This window comes from Acinonyx jubatus, chromosome F2, assembly GCF_027475565.1.
Source record: "Acinonyx jubatus isolate Ajub_Pintada_27869175 chromosome F2, VMU_Ajub_asm_v1.0, whole genome shotgun sequence".
Lineage (NCBI taxonomy): Eukaryota > Metazoa > Chordata > Mammalia > Carnivora > Felidae > Acinonyx > Acinonyx jubatus.
In genome coordinates, this window is record NC_069394.1 from 74,375,598 (window position 1) to 74,400,444 (window position 24,847).

General features: G+C 41.5%; 1 protein-coding gene across 6 annotated transcripts in view; it reads left to right on the forward strand.

Moving 5' to 3' along the window:
* Positions 1-24,536, forward strand: part of TMEM68 (transmembrane protein 68) — a 59,545-nt gene extending 35,009 nt beyond the window's left edge. For 4 of the 6 annotated variants that reach the window (XR_003415154.2, XM_027042877.2, XM_027042880.2 and 1 more), the window contains one exon: positions 6,134-7,482. Coding sequence is in view for 5 of the 6 variants with exons in the window: in XM_027042877.2 (XP_026898678.1) it covers positions 6,134-6,250 (117 nt within the window). In the remaining variant the exon portion in view is untranslated. Of the gene's footprint in view, positions 1-6,133; positions 7,483-23,821 lie in introns of those variants that run through there. The other 2 variants (XM_053208557.1, XM_027042879.2) reach the window with 1 other exon arrangement.
* Positions 24,537-24,847: the final 311 nt, after the last annotated feature.

Here is a 24,847-nt window from a genome sequence, read left to right on the forward strand (position 1 = left end):
TGTAGTATGTTCTGAAATGGGGAAGTATGAAGCCTACAACTTTGTTCTTCTTTTGGCTACTTAGGGTCCTTTGAAATTGCAAATGAATGCTGCTGGGATTTTGATAGGGATTGCCTTGAATCTGTAGATCACCTTGGATAATATGGACATCTTAACAATATTAAATCTTTTAATCCATGAACACAGGAGGTCTTTCTATGTATTTGTCTCTTTAATTTCTTTCAGCAGTGTTTTATAATTTTCAATGTGTAAGACTTTCTCTTCCTCAGTTAAGTTTATTTCTAAGTATTTTACTCTTTTTGATGCGTTTATAAACAGGATTGGTTTTTTTTTTCAGATTGTTCGTTGGTAGTGTATACAATTTTTGTGTTGTGTGTGGATTTTATATCCTGCAATTTTGCTGAATTTGTTTATTAGTTGTGTTTGTGAAATCTTTAGGGTTTCCTATATATAAAATCACGTCATCTGTGAACAGAGGTAATTTTACTTTTCCTTCTATGCATAAGTCTGATTTAATCCTATAGAGCAGGACTTATTACTGCCTTTTACACATAAGAAAACTGGATAATTTAGTTAGTTTTGCTAGGGTGTGCTGTGCTAACAACCAGCCAATCTCAGAGGCTAAGACAGGAAAGCTTACTTCTTGTTTATGTTATATTTCCCCTGAGGTCCCTGTCCTCCTTCTCCTGGATTCAGGAGGATTCAGGTGGGATGTTGCCATGGGAAAAAGAAAATGTCAGGCACCGAGGTGGCTCAGTCGGTTAAGCATCTGACTCTTGATTTCAGCTCAAATCAAGGTCTGATGGTTTTGTGAGATTGAGGCCAGCCTCATGGCTCCATGCTGACAGAGTGGACCTTGCTCGGGATTCTCTCGCGCTCTCTCTCTCTCTCTCTCTCTCTCTCTCTCTCCCCCCCCCTACCCCCTCTCTCTCAATAAACAAACTTAAAAAAAAAATGTCAGGAGTGAAACTTTTTAAAGCTTCTGTTTGCAGGTGGCTCACTTACTCCCACTGACATTTTATTTTATTTCTATTTTTATTTATTTATTTTTAAATGCTGATTTAGTTTTGAGAGCGAGAGAGCGAGCAGGGCAAGGGCAGAGAGAGAGGCAGACAGAGGATCTGAAGCAGGTTCTGCGATGACAGCAGAGAGCCTGATGCGGGGCCCACACTCACAAACCGCAAGATCATGACCTGAGCCAAAATCAAGAGTCAGACACTTAACCGACCGAGCCACCCAGCTGCCCACTGACGTTTTATTGGCCAGTGCTGTCACATGGCCACCATGGACTTCACGGGGACAGGATCTGTATTCCTCCCATAGGATGGTCCAAAAGAGAGAGGCCTGGTAGGCAGAGAGAGTGAGTAACTATAATCTGCTCTACCATATTGGGACTCAGCCAGACCAGACCACTTAGAAAAGAATGTACAGTTGAAACAACGATAATGTTACATTAGATGAGACCGTTCAAATCAAGCAGCTGACATGTAGGAAGTTTCACAAAGGTTAACAGTAAAGAAACATTATGCGCCCTTGTCTTTGCTTACGTGTCTCTGAACTTCATTCTTAGACAACTTACCTCTGGGGCGCCTGGGTGGCTCCGTCGGTTAAGCGTCCGACTTCAGCTCAGGTCATGATCTCACAGTTAGTGGGTTCGAGCCCCACGTCGGGCTCTGTGCTGACAGCTCGGAGCCTGGAGCCTGCTTCGGATGCTGCGTCTCCTCCTCTCTCTGCCCCTCCCCTTTCTCTCAAAAATAAATAAACGTTAAAAAAAAATGAAACAAAACACAGAAAACTTACCTTCAGTTACGCTGCGGGCTCATTAAATATACTCAGCACTTACTACCCTCCTTCATCCTGAAGACAAAGCTCCGTGACACTGGCTTTTAGAGTCAGCACATGCTGTCCGTGCGACATGACTCTTGTCTCATCCCGCGGCGATGCCTTACTGATGAGGCTCCGGGAGCCTGACGCCAGGGTGAGGCCTTACCCAGTGACATTGCTTCTGCCCACGTGCACTTTATCGTTAACACATTTCTGTGCTGCCCCCGACCTATGTGTTCTCCTGTAGGATATGTGAATTCTGTTTTGTTCTTTTACAACTTTTTCCTCCCTATGTATTCAGATTTAAGTGGCTCAGAGCCAGTTAGGAGCCCCTTTTACAAATACCACGTATTTTTACGCACAAAATAGAAGGTAACAGAAAAGGAGCAGGAAAAGCCTGGCGTGGAAGGTTAGGGACCTGGGTTATGATCGTCACCCGTGTTACTCATCACCAATCCTACCACTAGGCAGCAGCATCACTTTAGAGAAATACGTTCTTCCCCAGACCCCGATTTCCTTATTTGTAGAGCAGAGAAATTGAACTAAATGCTGTTCGGCATTTCTTTTAGGTCTCAAATTAAGTGAACCCTGTTCCCTTATTTTCCTCAGTTAAGGAAAGTATGTTCTGATAGTTAAACTCCAGTGCCTTGATTTTTCATATGAGAGCAGGATTTACTCACATTTGTGTCACTGGTAGGGTTAGGTATTTTATATAGTAAAACAGATAAATATAGTAAAAACACACCAGTTTAAGTAAGGAAGAAAAGGCCTTTCTGAATCATCGAAATACCTCAGTTATCATCTCCAGTTACTTTATGCGCTTTATTTTCAGTGCCTAAAGTAACAAGTAGTCTACCAAGGCATCGTAGAATTTCTTGGGGGAATTTACGTAAGTACATAGTTGCTGTATTCATATTTTGGATTGTAAGTTGTCATTGAACTAAAGTATACTGGAAATAAAGAACACTTAAAATTTTCCTTTTGTAATACATTGTCATGATTTTCCAGTTTTCGTTGTTAATAATATAAGCATAAACTATAGGGTAATCATCCCTGAATCATCACAAATTCAAAGTTACTAGCATCCAAATTAATGTAGAAATGAAACCTCATTTAAAAAATGGGTGATAGATTGTTCCGGCATTTGATTGCGGAGAACCATTTTGTAAGCACTGTCTAAATCTAAATTAAAATATACTATGCTAATGCTGAAGAGGGCACTTGGGATATTTCCCGAAAGTTCTCTCAGTCTTAATCTCTCTATTGTTCTGTTTCTGTGTTTACAGTGTCTGTTTCTGTCTCTTTAACTCACTCTCTCTCTAGTCTCTTGCGCACATCCACACATAGAAATATGGGTTTATTTATATCTACACGCATATATCGTATACATGTGTCATAAAGGTTTAAAGAAGACGGAGGGAAGTGGATAATGTGAGTGGTATTTGGGAGGTAAAAATAAATGGATGGATTGGCTATTGGGAGTGAGAAGCAAGAGTTGTGAAGGATGGCTTCTAGGTTTGGGCTTACTTGGCTAGGTTTATGGTAGTGTCGTTTGCTGAAACGGGGAAGGAACTAAGGGAAGGACAAAGTATGAGGTGCCTTTAAAACACTCAAGACCATTCCTGTCTGAAGCTGAGCGGGCTGGAGTCATCAGCAAATGAAAGGTAATTAAAGTTGTGGAAAGGGGAAAGATTACTGAACCTTTGAAGAATAAGTCAGTGGCAGATTTGGGGACTGTAAATCTGCAAGGAAGATTGAAAAGGAGCAGCCTGAAAGTTAGAAGAAAACCTAGGTTTTCCTCCACTATGAGAATTCCAGAAGCAAGATCAGGGGAGATTGAGAGGTCAAGTGAGATTAAAAGAATGTCGCTGACTGGAGCACCGTGGTGGCTCAGTCAGTTAAGCATCCGACTCTTTTTTGGCTCCGGCCGTGATCTCACCTGAGTCGGGCTCCGCACTGACAGTGCAGAGCCTGCTTGGGATTCTCGCGCTCTCCCTCTCTCTCTCTGCCCCTTCCCCCCACTGGCACGCACACTCACACTCTCTCGAAATAAATAAATAAACTTAAAAAAAAAAATGTCATCGGGTTTGGTGACAGAAGAGTATCATTGGTGATTTTGCAAGAGTTGTATTTTCTTAATGCATTGCCCCGATATTTCTCCACCCCAAACCCTTCCTTGACGCTTCAGTTCATATTAAACAAAGTCTGTACTTTCTCACTTGGTGTTTGACAGCCTCATGATTTAATTGAATTATAATTTTAGAGCCTTCTACCACCCGGCTTCAGAACACATACCTGAAAGTCCAGCCAAGCTCCCTAACCCACCTGTCCTTAGCCAGTTGTTTTCCTGTGGTCTCTTGCTTCCTGCTCTTGTCTCCACTGTCACTGAAATCTCACTGGTCCTTGGAGACCCAGGCCAAACAGTACCTTGTTCGTGTGTCCTTCCCTGTCACTGCCTAGCAAATAAACGGGCTGTCGTCTGAACTTCTAGATACTTTCTTTTCACATCTCAGGTGGTAGATACAGCTTACAAATGATCTTTGTTGTTGTTGTTTTTTTTTTTAATCTTTTTTTTTTTTTAAATGTTTTATTTTTGAGAAACAGAGAGAGACAGAGTGTGAGTGGGGCAGGTCAGACAGAGAGGGAGACACGGAATCCGAAGCAGGCTCCAGGCTCTGAGCTGTCCGCACAGAACCCGAGGAGGGGCTTGAACCCACCGACTGTGAGCTCATGACCTGAGCCGAAGTCGGACACTTAACTGACTGAGCCACCCAGGCGCCCCCAAATGATCTAAGGTTTTTATTACTTTGTACTTGACCCACTTACTAAGTTACAAGCTTGAGGTTAGAGACTTGTTTCACTAATGTGACAGCTTGGAAAGCATCTACTGTTTTCTAAATAAATGAATAAATTTTAAAGAACATACTTCACAAGAGACAACCCTTATTAGTTACTTTTAGTCACTGCCGAGTACCTGAAGACATGGTTGAAATTTCCTTTAACCCTTATAATAACAGTTCTCCTTTTACAGACACGCAAACTTGTGGTTCAGAAGCATATTTTTAAAATACATCTTTGGGGGGACGCCTGGGTGGCTATGTCAGTTAAGCGTCCCACTTCGGCTCAGGTCACGATCTCACGGTCCGTGGGTTCGAGCCCTGCGTCGGGCTCTGGGCTGCCAGCTCGGAGCCTGGAGCCTGCTTCGGATTCTGCGTCTCCCTCTCTCTCTGCCCCTCCCCCACTCGCGCCCTGTCTTCTTCTGTCTCAAAAATAAACAAACATTAAAAAAATTTTTTTAAATACATCTTTGGGCTAGAGCTTCTTAATTATATTTAAAGGAGCTGAAGCTCAGACCCTTAACTCTAGAGAACAAACTGATGGTTACCAGAAGGGAGCTGGGTTGGGGGGGGAACAGGTGAAACTGGTGATGGGGATTAAGGAGGGCGCTTGTGATGATGAACAGCAGCATGTAATGTATGGAAGTGGTGAATCACTATATTGTACACCTGAAACTAATATTCCACTGTATGTTAACTGGAATTAAAAAAAAACCCTTTTTTACAAAAATAAAAGGGATGAAGGTCCAAGATTTATAAAAAGAAGCCTTATTAAAAGGTTGCCATCTAAAATAATGTACGTGTGTACATGCATGCATGATGTGCACACAGATTTTTTTTAGATAGCCACAAAGTGATATAAAAGAAAAGATTATTGGAGTTTGTCATGAATTTAATGGGAAGCAAATCGTTTTAGGAGACACCTTGTTATATCCTAATTGGCTTTTCCATTGCTGTGACTTAAAGTCCTCAAACTGTCTAGAAATTGAGGCAGTGAACTAAAAGTGTATCAGCTCATTCATAGTTCTCACTTTTTCCTCTTGCGTTGCCTGATGTAATTGTATGTGATGAAAGAAACGTGCACACAAATTTATTCATGGATAGGAAGGAGTAAAACTTCCTTCCCCATCTGCCCACTAGAAAAATGTCCTACGACTTTTCTCGTTCCTCTTAGTGTTTATTGTATGCAAAACATTGCTGTGCTCAGTGTTGGAGAAAGACGAAGCTGTGTCTTAAGGAGCTTACAGTGTGGTATAGAAAATAGCCGTGTAATATTAACTGTGCTTCCAGCCTGGCAAGTGTGAGAACCACACGACGGGTGTGCTGAGAAGGAAAGCATTAATTTTGGGGAGAGAGGGATGCTCAATTAGGGAGGGCTTTTTGCAAGTAGTAGTGTATTAAAATCTTTACAAAATGAATGATCTATTTTGAGAACTAAAAGAATAATGGCTTTTCTTTTGTTTTCTTAATAGACAAAGAATGCTGTTCAAGCTTTGATTGATAAGCACCAAAGAATACCAGGAAACATTATGAGTGCTTTGTTAGAACGTTTTCATAAAAAACAAAAGATCAACTCGAAGACGATTTAATACATTTATATTAGTATGTTTGTGTCTCTAGTACTGTCTTCTAAATTTTGTAGGTTCTATAATTAGTATTTTTTTAAAAAAATGTTAATAAGCATCTTTTGCTGAACTTGTTTGTTTAAAATTGTATCGATTTTGCTTTTGCAATCAATTGTGTCAAAATTAAGCAGTAACTCATTACCTGCCTAATAATTCAGAGAATGGTGTTTCTTTTTATAAATTCCTGATAATGTATGATAAATGTATAGATTTTAAAAACTAGGTTTATTAATAACAGCGATTTAGGCTAAACACACATTCCCAAATAATGCGTCTAATTTCTGTATCTGTTGCATTGGGCTAATTTTGCAAGATGGTGGAATTCAGTACAGACACTTTAAATTGGAGAAGAAATACTCCTTTATCTGCCCTTCATTCCTTTCCTGACCTTGGGCAAATCATGTAATGTTCTTGTGCCTCAGCAATTCACTTTTTAAAAACATAATAATGCTATGTTGAGGAGTGTTGTTTTAAATTCTTTATATTTGCTGTGACTGAGAACTGTCGAACTGAAATTATAAATGAATTAAACAATACCAAGAATTTTTAGAAGCTTATGTATATATTTGATCCATAGGATCTTTAAATGATTTCTTTAGGTATGATGTCAAGTTGCCAAGCACAATGGAAGAGGTATACTGTTTTTCAAATTGAATAAAAAAGAAATTCGGAGAAGTAAGATTTCTAATAATTATTCTTTTTTAGTATTATTTTTTAACAAGAATCTGTGGACAGACGATAGAGGGTGTACCGTGCTGTAACATGGCGTTTCATAGTGGCAGGTGGGAATCGCGGTTGTGTTCCGCGTTTCATGTAAGGGGCTGATTCTGTAAAACCAGAGCAAGAAAGCTCCACTCTTACTCGGTACCATGGCTTATTCAGTGTGATTTTGCAGTCAGTCACGTGGTGTATTATTGTTCCATAAGAGTATACGTGAATGATGAATTTATGTGAACACAAAGCTTTCTGAAAAATTAATGGCTTTCAATTTGTTGTCTCCTTGAAATCTGAATTTTAGAAGTATTTAAACAGAAGAGTACCAGAAATCAAATGCAGTATCTCCCGCTCCCTTTTTTAGATACTAAATTACCTGGATTTTTGTATAGATTTTTGTATAACAAGTATATATGTATGATATGTGTGATGTATATAAAAGTAAGCGACATAAAATAAAAGTAAAGCTGAATTACAGTTCATTTTCTTGTGAAATTACATATGCGACATTTTCTTATTTTAAAGTAATTTTTTTGTTTTACTGTTCATACATTTTTCACCCACAATCCTATGTTGACAATCATCTATGTCAGCCACAATGAGTAAACCTTACTTTCTAGTGTAAGAAATATATTTTAATTTCAGTTCCAATGAAAAGAGTCAGTTAATGATTATTTGCAGCTTTTTTTCCCTCTGGCAGTGAGCAGTGTTTGTTTGAAAATCGATAAGTGTTTCCAGAATGAATGAATAAATGATTATAAAACAAATGAGAATAATGTTTCGGGGCCACCATTGGGTTTTAAAAATGGAGGAAAGAACGATATTCATTGCTACTGTAGCAAAAGCTATTATTGTTTATACTATTTAAGTTTTACTACTTCAAGCCATGTTCTCTATCCGGAAGCTGTCCTGTCTTGCTCAGGACAAGATCTTTATCTTTGCTGTTTGAATTTAGATGCCATTTAGAAGAATGAGGGGATAGGAGTGAATACAGAAACACAAATAATAATGGAAAGGGGGTGTTGTTCACTCTTTGAAGGGAGTTTTTCATAAGCCTGATGAAAGCTAGGAACTCTCCAGAAGCAGGAACATGGCATACTTCTATGGGAGATTTTTCATATCCTTTTTAAAAAAACTTAGAAACAATATCAAATTTACAGAAAAGTTGCAATGGTAGCACATAGTACTCCCACATACTCTTCACCCAGATTGGCCAATTGTTACGTTACATTGGTTTTATTCTCTTCACCCACTCCTCCTCCTATCTCTCTCCCCCATCCCATGTATATATTGTATAGATATTATATATATTATATATCTATATAGGTAGATGTTTTCTTTCTTTCAATTTTTTCTTCTCGATTGTAAGTCTGTCCATTTATAGCATCATAGAGCAATGACTAGAAATTTATCATTGATATCTGGTATTACCTGATCTGAAGACTGGATTCACATTTCACCAGTTGTCTCCATATTTTATATCAGTTGCTCTTCTGGATGCATGGTTCATAGCAGGATCACGTATTGCATTTAGTTTTACTATCTCTTGAGTTGCCTTTAGTCTGGAATGATTCCCCAGCCCTCCTTGGTCTCTGACGATACTGACATTTTTGGAGAAGACAGACTGTTTGCTTTGTAGATACCCTTTACTCTGTTTTTCTCTGATATTTTTCTCATGATTTGAATCAGGTTATGCATTACTCCAGAAATACTACATAAATGATGCTGTGCTTTTTCAAGCGTTTCACATCACGAGGCACATAATGTCAGTTTGGTTCATTAGCGATGGTAGTAACTTTGATCACTTGGTTAAAATGGCACCCACCAGGTTTCTTCCCTGTAAAATTTTCCTTTGTATCGAGTTTATGGAGAGATACTTTGAGACCATGTAAATATATGTGTCTCATCAAACTTTCACCCACCGATTTTGGCATTCTTGAATTGACTCTTTCCTGAAATAAGTACTACTGTGAGGTTTTCAAAAGTGTGATCTTCTAACTATTATTCTACATTTGTTAGTTGGCATTCTACTCTTATAAAATTTTCCAGTTTCTGCTCTCCCCACAGACTTGATATTATCACTGTGGACTCTGAGATACGTATTCTGTTTAAAGGATTCTACATATACTTCTAAGTGATTTAAATATGAGACCCTCTGAAGTTTATAGCATTAGGAACCTTTGAAATAATAGATGTTTACAAGGGTAAGAGATATGTTTTTGTATTTGTATATGATTACTGTTTTTAAAATACATTTTTGTTACCTTTTTTGGAAAAATGTATGTAGCAAAATTTGTCATTTTAGCCCATTTTAAGTGTACAATTCATTCACCTTGAACACATTTACAATATTGTGGAATCATTACTACCGTTCATTTCCAGAACGATTTCATCATCCCACACGGAAATTCTGTATCCATTAAATAATAACTCTCCATTCCCTGCTTTGCTCAGCCCTTGGTAACATCTGTTCTTTCTGTCTCTCTGAATTTGCCTAATCTAGGTAGCTTCTATACGTGGAATCACAATATTCACCCTTTTGTGTCTGGCTTATTTCACTTAGCAAAATCAGTTGAGGTCTTTTCTGCCACCAGATGACGTAGTTCCAATGCCAGTTCTTTCATCTCTGGCATCAGCTGGATTTCCTACAACTCCATTCAATTCTGACACTATTGGAGTTAACACAGACCCTCCAAGGTAAGGGCTCGGTCTTGTAAGACTGGCCCCACTTCAGATGCCAGCAGCAAATAGGGCCTCCAGGTTACCCCCACTTCTGCCTGGCCTACTACAAATTTGGAGGTTTCCATGACCTCCTCCCCTTCCATTCCCCCTCCTCAGGTTGGGTTAATTACTAGAACAACTCATAGAACTTAGGAAAATGCCATACTTATTATTTTATTACAAAGGATACGATTCAGGAACCACCGAATGGGAGATGGCAAGGTATGGGAGTGGGGGGAGGGGGGGCGGGGTTGTCAGAGCCTCCATGTTCTCCCTGGGTGCCCCCCTTGATAGCATATGATCTGTTCACCAGCCCGGAAGCTCCCCCAAGCCTCATCATGGCATCATTCATTGACTTGTTGGCCACTGGTTGGCCTCTCACCTCCCTAGAGGTTGGGGACGGGACTGAAAGTTCTAAGCCTCTAATCACATAGTTTTTCTGGTAACTAGCCTCATCCTGAAGCTATCTAGCCTTCCCTCATCACACCCAACTAGGCGTCAGCATAAAACAGTTATTCTATCACTCAGAAAATTACCAGGATTTTAGGAACTCAGTGCCAGGAGCTAGGAACAAAGACCAAATTTGTGTGTGTGTGTGTGTGTGTGTGTGTGTGTGTGTGTGTGCAAAATCTAGCTATCTATATATATATGATAGATGTGTAAATATATATTTACACATATATATTACTACACCACAGTGTTTTCAAGGTTCATATAGATGTATCAAGGTTTCATTCCTTTTTATGGCTTAAAAATATTCCATTGTATGTATATAGCACATTTTGTTTATGCAAAGTAGTGTTGTTTCTACCCTTTGGCTACTGTGAATAGTGTTGCTATGAACATTGCTGTACAAGTAAGTTTCTGTTTGGTTCCCTGCTTTCAGTTTTTTTGTTATGTATACCTAGGAGTGGAGTTGCTGGATCATATTGTAATTCTATGTTTCACTTTTTGAGGAGCCACCAAACTGATTACCACAGAGACTACCATTTTAAATTCCCAATAGCAATGCACCAGGATGCCTTTTTCTCCATATTCTCGCCAACACTTGTTGCTTTCAGTTTTTTCACTTCTTTTCAGTAAGTGGTATCTTACTGTGGTTTTGATTTGCATTTCCCTAATGATATGATTTTGAACATTTGTTCATGTGCTTATTGGCCATTTGCATTTCTTTGGAGAAATGTCTATTCAAGTCCTGTTGTTTTTAGAGTTTTTTATATTCTGGATATTAATCCCTTATCAGTTATATGATCTGCAAATATTTGATCCCATTCTCTGTGTTGTGTCTTTACTCTCTTGATACGATCCTTTGTCGAACAAAAGTTTTTAATTTTGTTGAGATCTAATTTATTTTTTCTTTTGTTGCTTGTGTTTTTGGTGTCGTGTCCAAGAAGTCACTGCCAAATCCAATGTGAAGCTTTCCCCCTTTCTTGTAAGAGTTTTATAATTTTAGTTTTTAAGTTTAGATCTTTGATCCATTTTAAATTAGTTTTTGTGTCTGGTATAAACGTTATACTTTTGCATGTGGAAGTCCAGTTTCCCTGAACCGTTGGTTGAAAAGACTGTCCTTTCCATTGTGTGGTCTTGGCACCCTTCTCAAAAATCAAATGGTCATATATGCAAGCATTTATTTCCGGACTCTCTGTTCTGTTCCATTGTTCTGTATGTCTGTCCATTTGCCGTATCACTGTTTTGGTTACTGCAACTTTGTGGTAAGTTTTGAAATCTACAAGTATGAGCTCTCTTTGTTCTTTTTAAAGATTGTTTTCATTATTTGGAGTCCCTTGAGATTCCATATGAACTTTAGGATGGGTTTTCCTATTTATGAACAAAAACTTGGGATTTTGATAAAGATTGTATTCAATCTGTAGATTGCTTTGGATAGTATTGTCATCTTCACAGTATTAGAACAGGAGATATTTTCCATTTATTTATATCATCTTAGATTTCTCTGAGCAATGTTTTATAATTTTGCATTTTGTTCTGTTTTAAACAGTTGCTTTCATAATTTACTTTTCAATTACTCATTGTTAATGTATAGAAATACAAGTGACTTGTGTGTTAATTTTGTTTCATCATCTTTGCTGAATTCATATATATTTTTTAAATGTTTTATTTATTTTTGAGAGAGAGCACAGGCAGGGGAGAGACAGAGAGAGGGGAACAGAGGATCCAAAAGAGGCTCTGCGCTGACAGCAGCGAGCCCGATGCGGGGCTCAGACTCACAAACGGTGAGATCATGACCTGAGCCAAAGTCCAGTGCTCAGCCGAGCCACCTAGGCACCCCATGCTGAATTCATATATTATCCCTAGCAGGGTTTTTTTTGGTGGAATCTTAGAGTTTCCTGTATATAAATTCATGTCATCTGCAAACAGATAATTTTACATCCGCCTTCCCAATTTGACTTTCATTTATTTCTTTTTCTTGCCTAATTGCTCTGGTTAGAACTTTTGACAATATGCTGACTAGAAATGGTGAAAGTATGCATTTTTGTCTTTATATGATTATTTTTCATGTTCAAAGATGAAAGAATAGATGTGGATCTTAGTATCTCTTCCATGTTGTGTGTTGACTTCTAAACATCAGGCTGGTTTGTGGTATGAGGGTTATTTTGAATTCTAGGTGGCTTTATGGTATTGTTTTAGATCATAATTCAACATCTATGAAACATTTTTTTTTTTTTTCTGTCTTGGTCATCCCATTTAATTTCCCCCACTTGTCCTGTTCTTACCTCTTCTTTAATATGTGCCATCACCCAGCAGTATTGAAAGCCCAGTACTCATGATTCACTCAAAATCTTTAAACCCTACATTTAACATTATTTCCCTATTTCAGTCTGTTGTTTTATAGGTAAAAGAATGCATTCATCAACTGGTAGGCAAAATCAAATTCCCAGCAGGAACTCTCACTTTTAAAGGTAGGCTTGGGGGCACCTGGGTGGCTCAGTCAGTTAAGTGTCCAACTCTTGATGTCAGTTCAGGTCATGATCTCAAGGTTGTGGGATCAAGCTCCACATTGGGCTCCGCGCTGGGTGGAGCAAATATGTTTACAGCTCAGCCATACAGTGTACCATGTTGAAATGCAACATCTGGAGTTGATACCATGGTCCCAATATGACCAGAAGTGAGTACGATAAGACTGTTTCTTCTTTTAACCTCATCACTCTCAACAATGAGTTCCAGATTCACCATCTGATCCTTTTGGCTCATACTGAATTTATGATCAGTACAAAAATCACAGCTTTTTTTTTTTTTTCACAAGAACTGTTTTAAAGCCACAGATCGTGTGCAAAAGGAGGGTGAGATGAAAATGTCCTTCTCTGAACGAGACATTGTTGACCGTCTACCCAGGATCCATTATTTCCTTCCTTTCTTCTTCCGAAAAGAATCCTGACTTTGTTCAGGTATCCTTCCCTCCTCCAGGAAGTTTGTGTATCTCAGGGGATGCTGTCTCCACTTGCAATTCCAAGGATGGCCCAGTTTGTCTAAGAATAATCTCATGTCCTTGATCTGTTAATAATTTTGACCTGGGAGATGGAAGTAGGAGTGAGCCCAGGGCCTTTGGGGAAATTCTTTTCCGTTTTTCTGGGTGAGCTCCCGGAAGTGACCTTTTCTCTCTTTGTTTGGATTTATTGCACATGGATGTGAGTCCTGGATCTGCTGTGAGCTTGTGACTTTCAGCCTGTGAAGAAGCCAACTTCACTGGAGGCCAAGTAGAAAGATTTGCCATTAGATTAAGTCAACCCCCAAAGCCATTCTACCTCTGAACTTCTACTTTCGTGAACCAATTACTTTCTCTCGTGTGTAAATCTGCTTAAATTGAATTTTTTATTACTCGCAACTTCCATATCCTGGCGGATATGGGGATCAAATGATATAACATGTGATTTGTTATAGGCTAGCTTCTTCTCTAACAATGGGGAGTAGCATGGTGTGATGGTCACATGTAAGGGCTGTGTGTTTCAAGTTCCTCAGTACCTTGGGCCTTCCTCCTCCCAGTTAGATGACCTTGCAGGGAATTATTTACCCTCCCAAACCAAAGTTCACCTCTGTGAAAAGCAAGAGTAATACAAGCTCCTGTCTTACAGGTTCGCTGAGAGGATTAGTGGAAATCATTTCTGTAAGGCGTTTAGTACTTTGTGGCATCTGGTTGCATGATTATAAAGCACAAAGTGTAAGTAAGGCCTGGCTCATGATAGCTGCTTAGTACTCAGTAAATATTTGCCATTATTATTTACTTTCCTGGTATGTATGTGCGTATATGTGCAGTTTAACTGTTGGACCTTTGTTAAATGCTTCATATGTATGCCTGTTAAATATTATATTCTCTATTTTACCCTATCATTCCAAGTTGTAATGATCTCTCTGACTCTATCGGCAACATACTGACATCTCTTGCTTTCTTTCGTTAGGCCTTTTAATTCTCCCCCTAAGTGTTGTCTAAATACGGGGAAAACAGTATCTCAGAGAAGTGAACTAACTTGCCAGCAGACTGCTGATGTGTCTACCGAAGGCCTTGACTTTTCCTCAACTACCGTTGCCGCCTCTGGCCTCAGCCCTGCCCGTGGTCCAGGAGGGCTAGAGGCGATCTTGCTCCGGGCTGTGGAGACCCAGCATCAGGCCGAGGCTCGTGGGTCCTGTGGTGCATCGCCATCCTCCTACAGGACAGACGTGCTTTTCCTCCGGCTGCTAAAGACAGAGCTGCGTGTCTCCCTTGGCACTGCCCTCTGCTGAAAGGGCTGCAACGTCACCCGAGGGCACGCCTCTCCCCAACGGTAGCTCACCGCCAGTGACGAATCCAAGGCGGGGGGAGTAACATAGGCCTCGTCCCTGTCTCAATTCATCCTGTCTCTCAAGGGCCGCCCCAGCTCCAGACCTCCCCTGTGGAGTTGGCCCTCACGGTCCAGAGACTGTAGCCCTCTGCGTGCTAACATCCATCTCAGAAACCAACTGCCCAGCTTCTCTGGCTCTGTGCATATACTCTAGTTCCAGCTCTGACCAGGTTCCTCAGACCCTAGTTCTGATCATGGACATCTCAACCCTGATATATATATATATTTTTGTGTGTGTGTGTGTCAGTTCTTATCTTCAACCCCTGGCACCTGTGGGTCTTATGCCCACCCATCCGCTGGAGCCCTGAATGTTGCCTGCCTCTATAGGTTCCTGGATTTAATATATGGTTCTCCCAGATCTCTTGTTACATTAACTTTCTCCAAAAAAGAATCAAAATCAGGGTTGTATGACTTGTTTTTAGCAAGTCAACACTGGTGTTAGCCGTTTATCTCTTTTTTTTCTAAGTGCTTATGAGCCACCTGCTTCATCAGCAGAGCTAGAATTATCTTAAGCAGGGTGTCTGTGAGTTAAAACGATGCACATCGCTTTCAGTATCGTCATTTTCTTTCTTTATGGGGCCGGTGTTCTCAGAATCCACCTCTGCCCCTTCTTGAAAATTAAGACATTCATTCAAGGTCCCCCGGAAAATTTTGGTCTCTGTACTCCTGTCTAAAATTACTTGGCTGTTCGTAATTATAAATTCTAATTCATCTGGCCCTGGAGATTTGAAAAATCAAAAGCAATTAGAAATTACCATGTTTTGACCAATGTATTTTAAGCATCAATTCTTTTAAGAAAGCTTATTTATACTTCTCTAGTTTTAAGGTATTTTTTTTTTAATTTTTTTTTTTTTTTTTAAATTTGTGAGAGAGCACGAGCAGGGAAGGGGCAGAGAGAGAGAGAGAGAGGGAGACACAGAATCTGATGCAGGCTCCAGGCTCTGAGCTGTCAGCACGGAGCCCGATGTGGGGCTCGATCCCACAAGCCACAAGATCATGACCTGAGCCAAAGTCAGTCGCCCAACCAACAGAGCCACCCAGGCACCCCTAAGGTATTTTCTGATGAAGAAAACCAAATCTAAGTTAAAAGTGAGTGGTTTTGCTGTGCTATTAAATGTTTTTATTACCTAACATTCTGTTAGGAAACAGTTTAATACTCACTTCCTGGTTACCTGCCATTTACTAAACCCTTTACAGACATGACTTCATTCTACCAATCCTATGAGGTAGAAATCATGATCCCTTATTACAAAATATACGAAATGGTCCCGTTTCTACCGAGAAATAGAAACGTAGGCCCCAGAGATGAAGAAACTTGCCCGTGGTGGTCATGCCACAGTTGGGAACAGAGGGGAGAATCCCGCCCCCGCTCTCCCTGTCTGTCTCAGAGCCTGCCCCTTTCCTCTTCCACATACTGCTCCTCACTGGGCCCCAGCCCCACACATGGGTCTGTCCTTCTCTTCGTGCTATTTAAAAGGCTCTCTCATTGTCTGTGATGGTTAATTGTGTGTGTGTCAACTTGACTGGGCCTCAGGGTTGCCCAGATATTTGGCAACATTATTCTGGGTGTGTCTGGACGAGATTAATGTTGGAAATGGTAGACCGAATAGAGCAGATGGCCTTCCCTAATGTGAGTGGGTCTTACCCAATTTGTTGGAGGCCTGAATAGGAAGAATGAAAGGTGAGGGAAGCAAGAATTAGCTCTCTCTGCCTGTTTTTGTGCTGGGCCAAAGGTCTTCTGCCATAGGACTGAAACTTAACACCACACACTGGCTTTCCTGGTTCTCCAGCTGGCCGATGGCAGATCATGGGGTTTCCCCACCCTCCATAATCGTCAGAACCAATTTCTAATAATAAATCTCCTTCTCTACACCTACATCTCCTGTTGGTTCTCTCTCTCTGGAGAACCCTAATATATTATTCTCATTTGCTGCTTCTGCCTGTAATGCCATTCTAGAGTTTCAGGTTCTGCCATTTTGGAACTTGTTCTCAGACATTTGCCATTTCTTCCACCTTTCATAAATATCTATTAAAACTTGAGATTTGATGTGTGCCTTCTATTTCTTTTTCTTTCTTTTTATTTTTAACATTTATTTATTTTTGAGAGAGAAAGAGACAGAGCATGAGCAGGGGTAGGGGCAGAGAGAGAGAGGGAGACACAGAATCCGAAGCGGGCTCCAGGCTCGAAGCTCTCAGCATGGAGCCCGATGCGGGGCTCGAACTCATGAACTGTGAGGTCATGACCTGAGCTGAAGTCGGATGCCCAACCCACTGATCCACCCAGGTGCCCCGTGTGCCTTCTATTTCTTCGTGCATCGCATTGATATTGTGAGGACTTACATTTTTGGTCCCTGCTACTTCTGAAGTCATCTTCCTTTTTTAGAATCTCCAGATACAGAAATGTGGCTATTTTTATACAAAGTCAAGAGTGTCTGTGTTCAGAATTCCTTTGCTTCGCTTTTAAGGCATCATGGCCTTTTACCTTTCCAACCAGTTCTGTTGTCACAACTGAGTTAGGACAAGTTTTCATATTCTTCTCTCTACTGAATGTGGGATGTGCTTAACTTCAAGGCAAGTCAAGATTTATGAACTGCGTTTTGTTTGTTTCTTCTTGGTCAAATGAGATCCTCCGCAAAGGAGATGAAAAACTTTTGAGATCCTCAAAGTTTTCATATTTTGCTGATTCCTGTCCATTTTGGAAGGGAGGTTTTTTGTTGTTGTTGTTCTCTTCCTTTCCTTGAAGCTGCCTGCTCTATAAAATCTCTTTTATTCTCTATTACTTTTGAGCCCTTTGTTTTTTTTAATACTGCAAAGTGTAACTTTTGTTTCAAAAAAAAAAGCTGTAAATGCACAGGAGAAGTATAAAGTCAGGAGCAAATTTTTGACACCACATTTCCTTCAACTTGTCAAAATGACGTGTTTGTGTTCTACTTTGTATTTAGCTCCTTTAGCGTGAGGGGCAGGAACCATTTCTTTTAAGAAATGTATCTGCTCTTAGCATATCTCACACAGATCCTTCAAATAAAGATGGTTGATTGATGGTATTAAATGAAAATGAAAGGTACCCTCTTCCTCAATGATCTGTCTGAGGTAAAACAAGGCCCACCTTGATGAGTGTTTGAGTGACGTTCCTGGTTACCTCGTGCCCTAGTGCCCAGTTCCAGAATGATGATTTGTCCCACTATTTTTAGTTCTTGTTTTTGTTTTAATTATTTCAAAATGTGTCTGCAGTTCACTCTTTCTGATGTCTATAGTTCTGTGGGCTTTGAAGGCGTCAGTATGTACCGACCGTGAAAATCGAGATGTAGAACTGTTGTGTCACCCCCGAATTGCCCCGTGTGCCTTTCTGGAGTCACTCTTCTCCAACTTATCATCCCTGAAGATTTGCCTTTTCCAGAAAGTCATATCAATGGAATCATACACAATATATAGCACTTGGGGTTTGTCTTCGTTCACTTACCATAATAAGTGGATTCACCCATGGCGTTACATGTGTTGCCAGTTGGTTCCTTTTTCTTGCTGAGCATTATTCCATTGTATGGACGTACCATAATGTGTTTCATCATTCCTGAGCAAAGGGACATTGGGGTTTTTTCAGCTTCTGGCTATTGCAGATAAAGCTGCTATAAATATTTTTGTGCAAGTCTTACACGAACATAGGTTTTCATTTTCCTTGGATAAATACCTAGGAAGGGGATTGCTGCATGTCTTGGTTTCCTGGGATTTCTGTAACAGATAACCACAAACGTGGTGGCTTAAAACAACAGAAATTGATTCTCTCACAGTTCTAAAGGCCAGAAGTCCAAAGTCAAGGTGTCAGCAAAGCCACACAAGGGAAGAGTCAGTTCCTTGCCTCTTCTGGTTTTTGATGGTTGCCAGCTTCCTTGGCTTGTGGCCACATGGCTCCAATCTCCATCGCTATCTTCAAGGTGCACGTCTTCTTTGCATGATTGTCTTCCAGAGTGTTGGCCTTTAACTCCAGGTGACGAGAAACACATTTAGTCTGCAGACAGCTCTCCTCTGAGGCTTATTGATGGAGTTGAAGATGTATGGGGAATCTAGGTGTCATACCAGGGACATTTTTTTTTTCTTTTTATGAGTGTTTCTTGAGTATTGCTACTTCCTTCTGGGCTCTCTCTCTCTCTCTCTCTCTCTCTCTCTCTCTCTCCCTCTCTTTGTTCTGAACCACTCAGCGTTCTTGCTTGCAAACAACAGAAACTAATTCTGGTTAACTTAAGCAAAAGAACACTTTTAGTAAGGATATCCGATACTTTGCGTGATCAATGGAACAGCTCCATTTCTGGCCTTCAAAAACACGCAGTCACCGATGGAACCTACTTATGACGCTTTTGCACCTGGGATCCTGCTCTGTGTCCCAGATGTCTTGTCTCTGCCACTTATGTCAGGAATAATCTCTGCCTCATCACTTTTATGTTCCCTCTCAAGATTCAAAGTCCTAGGTGGAAGCATCTAACTGGCTAAGTCAGGACCCAATGACCATGCCTTAGCCATGAAGGAATTGGGAAGAAATTACAACTCTCTCTTCACATTAGCCGCCTTCCTGGGAGCATCCTATGCCCAACAAATTTGGTTTTCTTCAAAATAAGAAATGTGTTTAGCTTCTAGGTAGCCAAAACAAAACGAGAATCACAAACGTTTGCTGCAGAAACACACAGTTCCTTTAGTAATTTTTTTTTTTTTAGGTTCGCTAGGGATGACTATATTTCTCCTACTTCTAGTCCCACAGAGGATGAGTGTGTCTTATTTTTAACCTCTACTGCTGCTTGTTTTGGAGCCCAGGAGAAGGCATAAAGCTTGACCTCCCAGCATTATCTTGACCAAATTTTCTCACACTGCCCAGGTATGTTAGCTAATGCCTATCGCTCGGTGAGCCCTTGTTCCTTTTGTTTACTGTATCAGAAATGTCATAACCAAAATTACTTCATAATTTTTAAACACACACACACACACACTGGGCCAGTGGCAAAGATATCTTTTAAGCATACCCAGTTAGCATGTGACTCTGTAACAGGTTTGAAACCGTGCCCTCCCTCGTAGACCCACTCGACCACCTCTTTCTTGCCTCTTTGGCTGGCCCACTGCCTGAACCCTGTTGCTCTCCCACTCTTGGGCCTTGTTAAAACTTTACACAGAAGAGTATGGTATCTGCGTTTCTGTGCGGCCTCCAGTGGGCTGGATGATGCTACCTGGGCACGTGGGAGAGGTATCTGCCCTTGAAGTGAATACCAGCAAAGGGGGGGGGGGCGGGTGGCAAGTGATGAGTGGAAGTTAGACATGATCATTCTCCTCCTTTCTCTCTGCCGTGAACTACTCTGAGATGCAGTTCCTCTTAACAACTCTTCTGGAAAATCCTATGTGGTGAATGAATATACTGCAGAGCAACCTGCTGGTTTTTTGTTGTCACTGAGTGAAAACCAGCTCGAGCGGCAATGGTAACATCTCCCAATACTCTGTGTCACAATTCTTGCTTCTTGCACCTCTTTTTACTTTACCATCACTGTCCTGGCCTTGCTAACCATTAGCATCTTAATCCTTGCCTCTGGCTCTGCCTTCTAGAGGATCTGGGCTAAAGACACGGGGTTTAAGACAACAGCTTTCAGTGGACTTACCCTGTCCACAACTACCGAGCATGACTGGTATAAGGCTCATTTCCACATCCATCCCATTCCGAAAATCCAGGGAAGAAGGAGAGTTTTTCTCTTACTCCTAACAGAGATTCTAAATGATTCCAATCTTCCAGAGCATAATAGTTTTGATGCCGTAAATTTATGTTTTTACGTTTGTTTATTTCTTTTGAGAGAAACAGAGTGAGCAGGAACAGGTGAGGGGCAGAAAGTGAGAGAGAGAGAGAGAGAGAGAGAGAGAGAGAGAGAGAACCCTAAGCAGGCTCTGCACTGTCTGTGCAGAGCCCGACGTGAGACTGGAACTCACGAACCACAAGATCGTGACCTGAGCTGACATCAGAAGTTGGACACTTGACGGACCGAGCCACCCACGTGCCCCTGATGGCTAGAAATTTATAAATCTGAGCTGCCATGATTTACAAAACTATGCTTCTGTACAGAAAGGTCAGGGGCAGGGCGAAAGTTGGGGTTTTAGTAACATCAAGCAGATCAAGAACAGTATCAATGATGGTGACCTGGCAGTCCACGGTGGGCAGCAGCAGTGGAGCCCAAGAAGGCTTGTGCTTTTCCAGTCCCCCTCACATTCCTGTTGAGAAACGGAAGCATGTTATCAGACTCACAAGGACTAACCAAAAAAAAAAAAAAAAAAGACACCTTCTGTACAATAACCATCTTGAGTCACCTCTCCTTGCATGAACAATAGTTCTGCGTTCTGCTAATGATTTATTATTCTGGCATTTCTTGGTTTATTTCAAAAGCCTAACCTAAAGTACCGAATGAGGAATAATGGATCTCTAGAGAAATCATTTAACTCATTTAACAACAACATTTTACAACAGAATTCATAGGCGCTCCTCACTGAAAGAAATCCATTCTTACAAAACGGAGCCTACTGTCGTTCTCCCAGACTTCCATTCCTCTCCTCTCCTCTTGGACTTTCAACCACTGTCACATAAATTAATTAAAGACGAAGCCAGCTTTCCCCGCCCTCTCGTCGTCTCCTTAGTTTGATCTTAGCTGCCTAGGTAGAATATAAACCTCTTCAGGACTGTGACTCTTTCTACTTTCTTTGTGTCCTTCGGGGCATAGGGCAATGCTTGGCCACATAATAGATGCTTCACATCTACCTGCTAATTAAAAACGTGCACAGTGAGTAAATAAGCAATCAATCACTGCAGAATTTGAAACCTCGGTATATGGGTTTTAGGATGCGTTGTCTGCATGTGACAGAACTTCCAGACGTTGGGAATTTATTTCTCTTTCGCTCAAAGGAGATCCACGTCCTGGACCCTTCTGTCATGATCTCCTGCTGCCCCTGCGTCAACTCATAGTCCGTGACGGGGCTCAAGATCCAGGCTCGTCTTGCAGTCCAGGCCATGGAGGGGAGGAGATGGCTTCATGTAAACTAAGGCACATAATCTGGCGCAGCTCTGACCTGGGTTCAACTGAGCCAGGCGGGAATCAAAGTCCAGTTCTCAAGTCAGGACCCAGATGCTTGGAGGCAGTCAACGTTAACGATCAATAGCCACTGAGAGATGTGGGGTGAGTGACGAGGCAGCCATCAGGGGAAGGGGAGCCAGGGAAAGAAAGACCTAACAAAGCAGGCCCTGGAAAGGAGGCCCTGCCCTCGGAGCTGGAGACACCCGATAGGAGGCCAGGCCATGTTAGGCCACTTTTCAAGAATCAGGAAATACACACACAGCAACAGACGGTTTAGAGTCTGGCCCCTCCTTTCTGAGATGATTTTTCACCTTATAGTGGAGGTGTAATGGCCAAATAGAAGTCTCTAGGGAAACTTTTTTTTATTTTTGGTTGGAACAATTTTTCCTGTTTAAATCCTATTTAATAGATTTCTGAACTACAAAAGTAAAGCGTGTTCTTTGTAATGACTGAATTCGTCCAAAGGCATATAAAGAAATTAAAAGGATCCCCCTCATGCCTCCCCCTCTGTGAGCCTCTGAGGTGTGTGTTGTCAGCTTCCTCTTGTGCAGTGAACACCTTCCCCTCCTTCCTCATAGATGCCCAGACATATTCAAATGGATGTACACTAGATGGGAATGTTGTCCTCTGGGGTGTGTGTGTGTGTGTGTGTGTGTGTGTGTGTGTGTGTGTGTGTGTTGTTTTTGCAAAAATAAAATCCAGTTATACACATGGTCTTGAAACCTGCTTTAAAAAGAAAAAAACAGGGGCTCCTAGGGGGCTCAGTCGGTTAAGCGTCCAACTTCAGCTCAGGTGACGATCTCGCAGTTTGTGAGTTCGAGCCCCACGTTGGGCTCTGTGCTGATAGCTCAGAGCCTGGAGGCCACTTAGGATTCTGTGTCTCCCTCTCTCTCTGCCCCTCATCACTCACTTTCTCTCCTCTCTCTCTCAAAAATAAATAAACATTTTTTAAAAACCTTAAAAAAAAAAAAAGCAAAAACATACCTTGAACACCACTCCAAATGAACAGATATAGACCTAACTCATCCTTTCTGATAGAAGCATAATATTCCACAACAAATACACCCTTTACGTTGTTAAACCATCTTTTTACTGCTGGATATTTGGGAACCCGTGGGATAGTCGCCTATCTATGTTAGAATATCTCCACACCTAAGTTAGTGTTGCAGAACCTGGGAAACATCAACATTCTTCACGTCTCCCTTAGTTGGGGTGCATAGTGGCGTCCAGAATTCCATTGAGGACCTGAGGTGAGAAGATTACCACCAAGCCTTCCGAGGGTAAGTATTCATTATGTGACAGTGCACGACTGTTTAGAAATTTTGAACCGTAAGAACCTCACCAAATCCCGGAAGCAGGATGGCTAGAGTGAGTCTGTCTCCCCAGGGAACGAAGCATTAAGTTAATTAAGATGACAACTGTGGGCTTGGGGTCTGTGTGGAGCTCTGTGTGTCAGTCGGGAGGAGGAAAGGCATCTAAAAGCGATAACCTCCAGGACTGAGGTGAAGCAGAGGCAGTAAAAATTGCTAGTCTTATCGTTTATAACCAGCTAATGAGACCTGTCAAGTGCCATCATAGCGTTAAGCTCTTCGTCACGGATCCCCCGCAGCGTGGCCTGGGCTCCAGGCATGTCAACCTCCCCTAATGAGACTCATTCATAACTGGCCCCCTTCAGTTCAGCGAGCACTGCCTTACCCAGCAGCTGGACCTTCCCTTGCCGTGCCAGGCCCCCTCCCAAGGCCTTGGGGAATCTTCCCTAGCAACCTGACAAGGCTCGCAAGGAGTAATTTTAAATGTGGTACATCCATGAGGGTCCTGATTTAATAGCAGCAGCCAACACCTGTTGAACACTCCTCACAAGCCAGGTGCCATTCAGAGCTTGAAAATCCATTCGCCGCCTCGTAAAGTCGGCCCATTAGGGGAACGGTGTCAATGTACCAGGAAAGCATCGCGGTATCACTTTAATTTTGGCGTAACAGGTGTCTCTTAGAAGCAAGTGCCTTCAAGGACTTGCCTCCTGCAAGCGAAGGCCTTGACTCTGGGCCTCAAAGCCTGGTTCCTTGGGTGGACTCTTCTGTCCTAGATGCCACTGCCGGGAGCTGGGCCCCAACCTGCCAACCAGTTGTCCGAGTGTGTGTATAAAGCAGGGGGTATCCATTTATGATAAGGTCTGTGCCTTTCAGATGGCTGGAGATCCGAGGATCCCCACCTTACGCCAATGATTTTGCAAAACCAGCCAAAACATCTCTTCACCGTGAAGGACCCTGATCAAGAAGCGGAAGTCGTCATCATTTGAAATCATTTTCTTCGAAACGTAGTCCAGTAACCCAAGTCCTGTATCATTCTAATTTACGAAAAATGGGAGAAAACTAAATGTATTCATATTCGACTGATAAGAAATTGAACTGTGAAAACTACGGGCAAATAACGCACGAAAATGGAAGACTAGAGAAAGCCACGCTGAGGTGCTAAGATGAGGTGCCTCTGCATTTAGATAAAGTCCTGTGTTGTTGACAGGGATCTGTCTCCACCCACCACTTGTTTGTAGCCATACAAGGTTTTTTGTTTCTCTGCACCTTGCCCCCCCTTTCTCCTCTGCTTAACTGTACAATGCCCTCAATTCTTCTTGCTTTCCTTGGACGACTCTTGTCCAGCTAAAATGGCACATCCGTTTTGGTCTTCTCTGTCCCCTTGCAAGTTGGGCTGCCGTAGGTTTCCTTTGTCACATTTGTAGTTTCTTAACATATATGATCTACCAGAAGCATTAGAGCACTGTGGTTAAGCGCTTGGGTTCCAGAGGCAACCAAACTGGGTTTGAATGTTGCCTCTTTCGCTTCTTGTCTGTGATAGCTTGGGCAACTCACGTGACCTCTTTGAGAAAAACAAAAACAAAAACAACCCCAGAAAACACACAAACAGAAAACCCAGATGTAACTCACTTGGCACAGTCCTGGTATACACAACTGGATACGTGTCATGTATTGTTAGTCAGCAATGGTTTGTATCATTGACCACTGTGTCCTTGGTTCCTTCCAGAACTCTTGCCATGTGATACATAGTTACTGAATAAACCACAAAGTGTATGAAAAGATAAAAACATTTTCTTGTGATGAAGTCGCTAGAGTTCATAGAATAGAAGGGGTTTAATTGATGTATAAAAATGCGCCGATGTATTTAAATCTCAAGCAACAAGTCCCACTAGCTAGGAA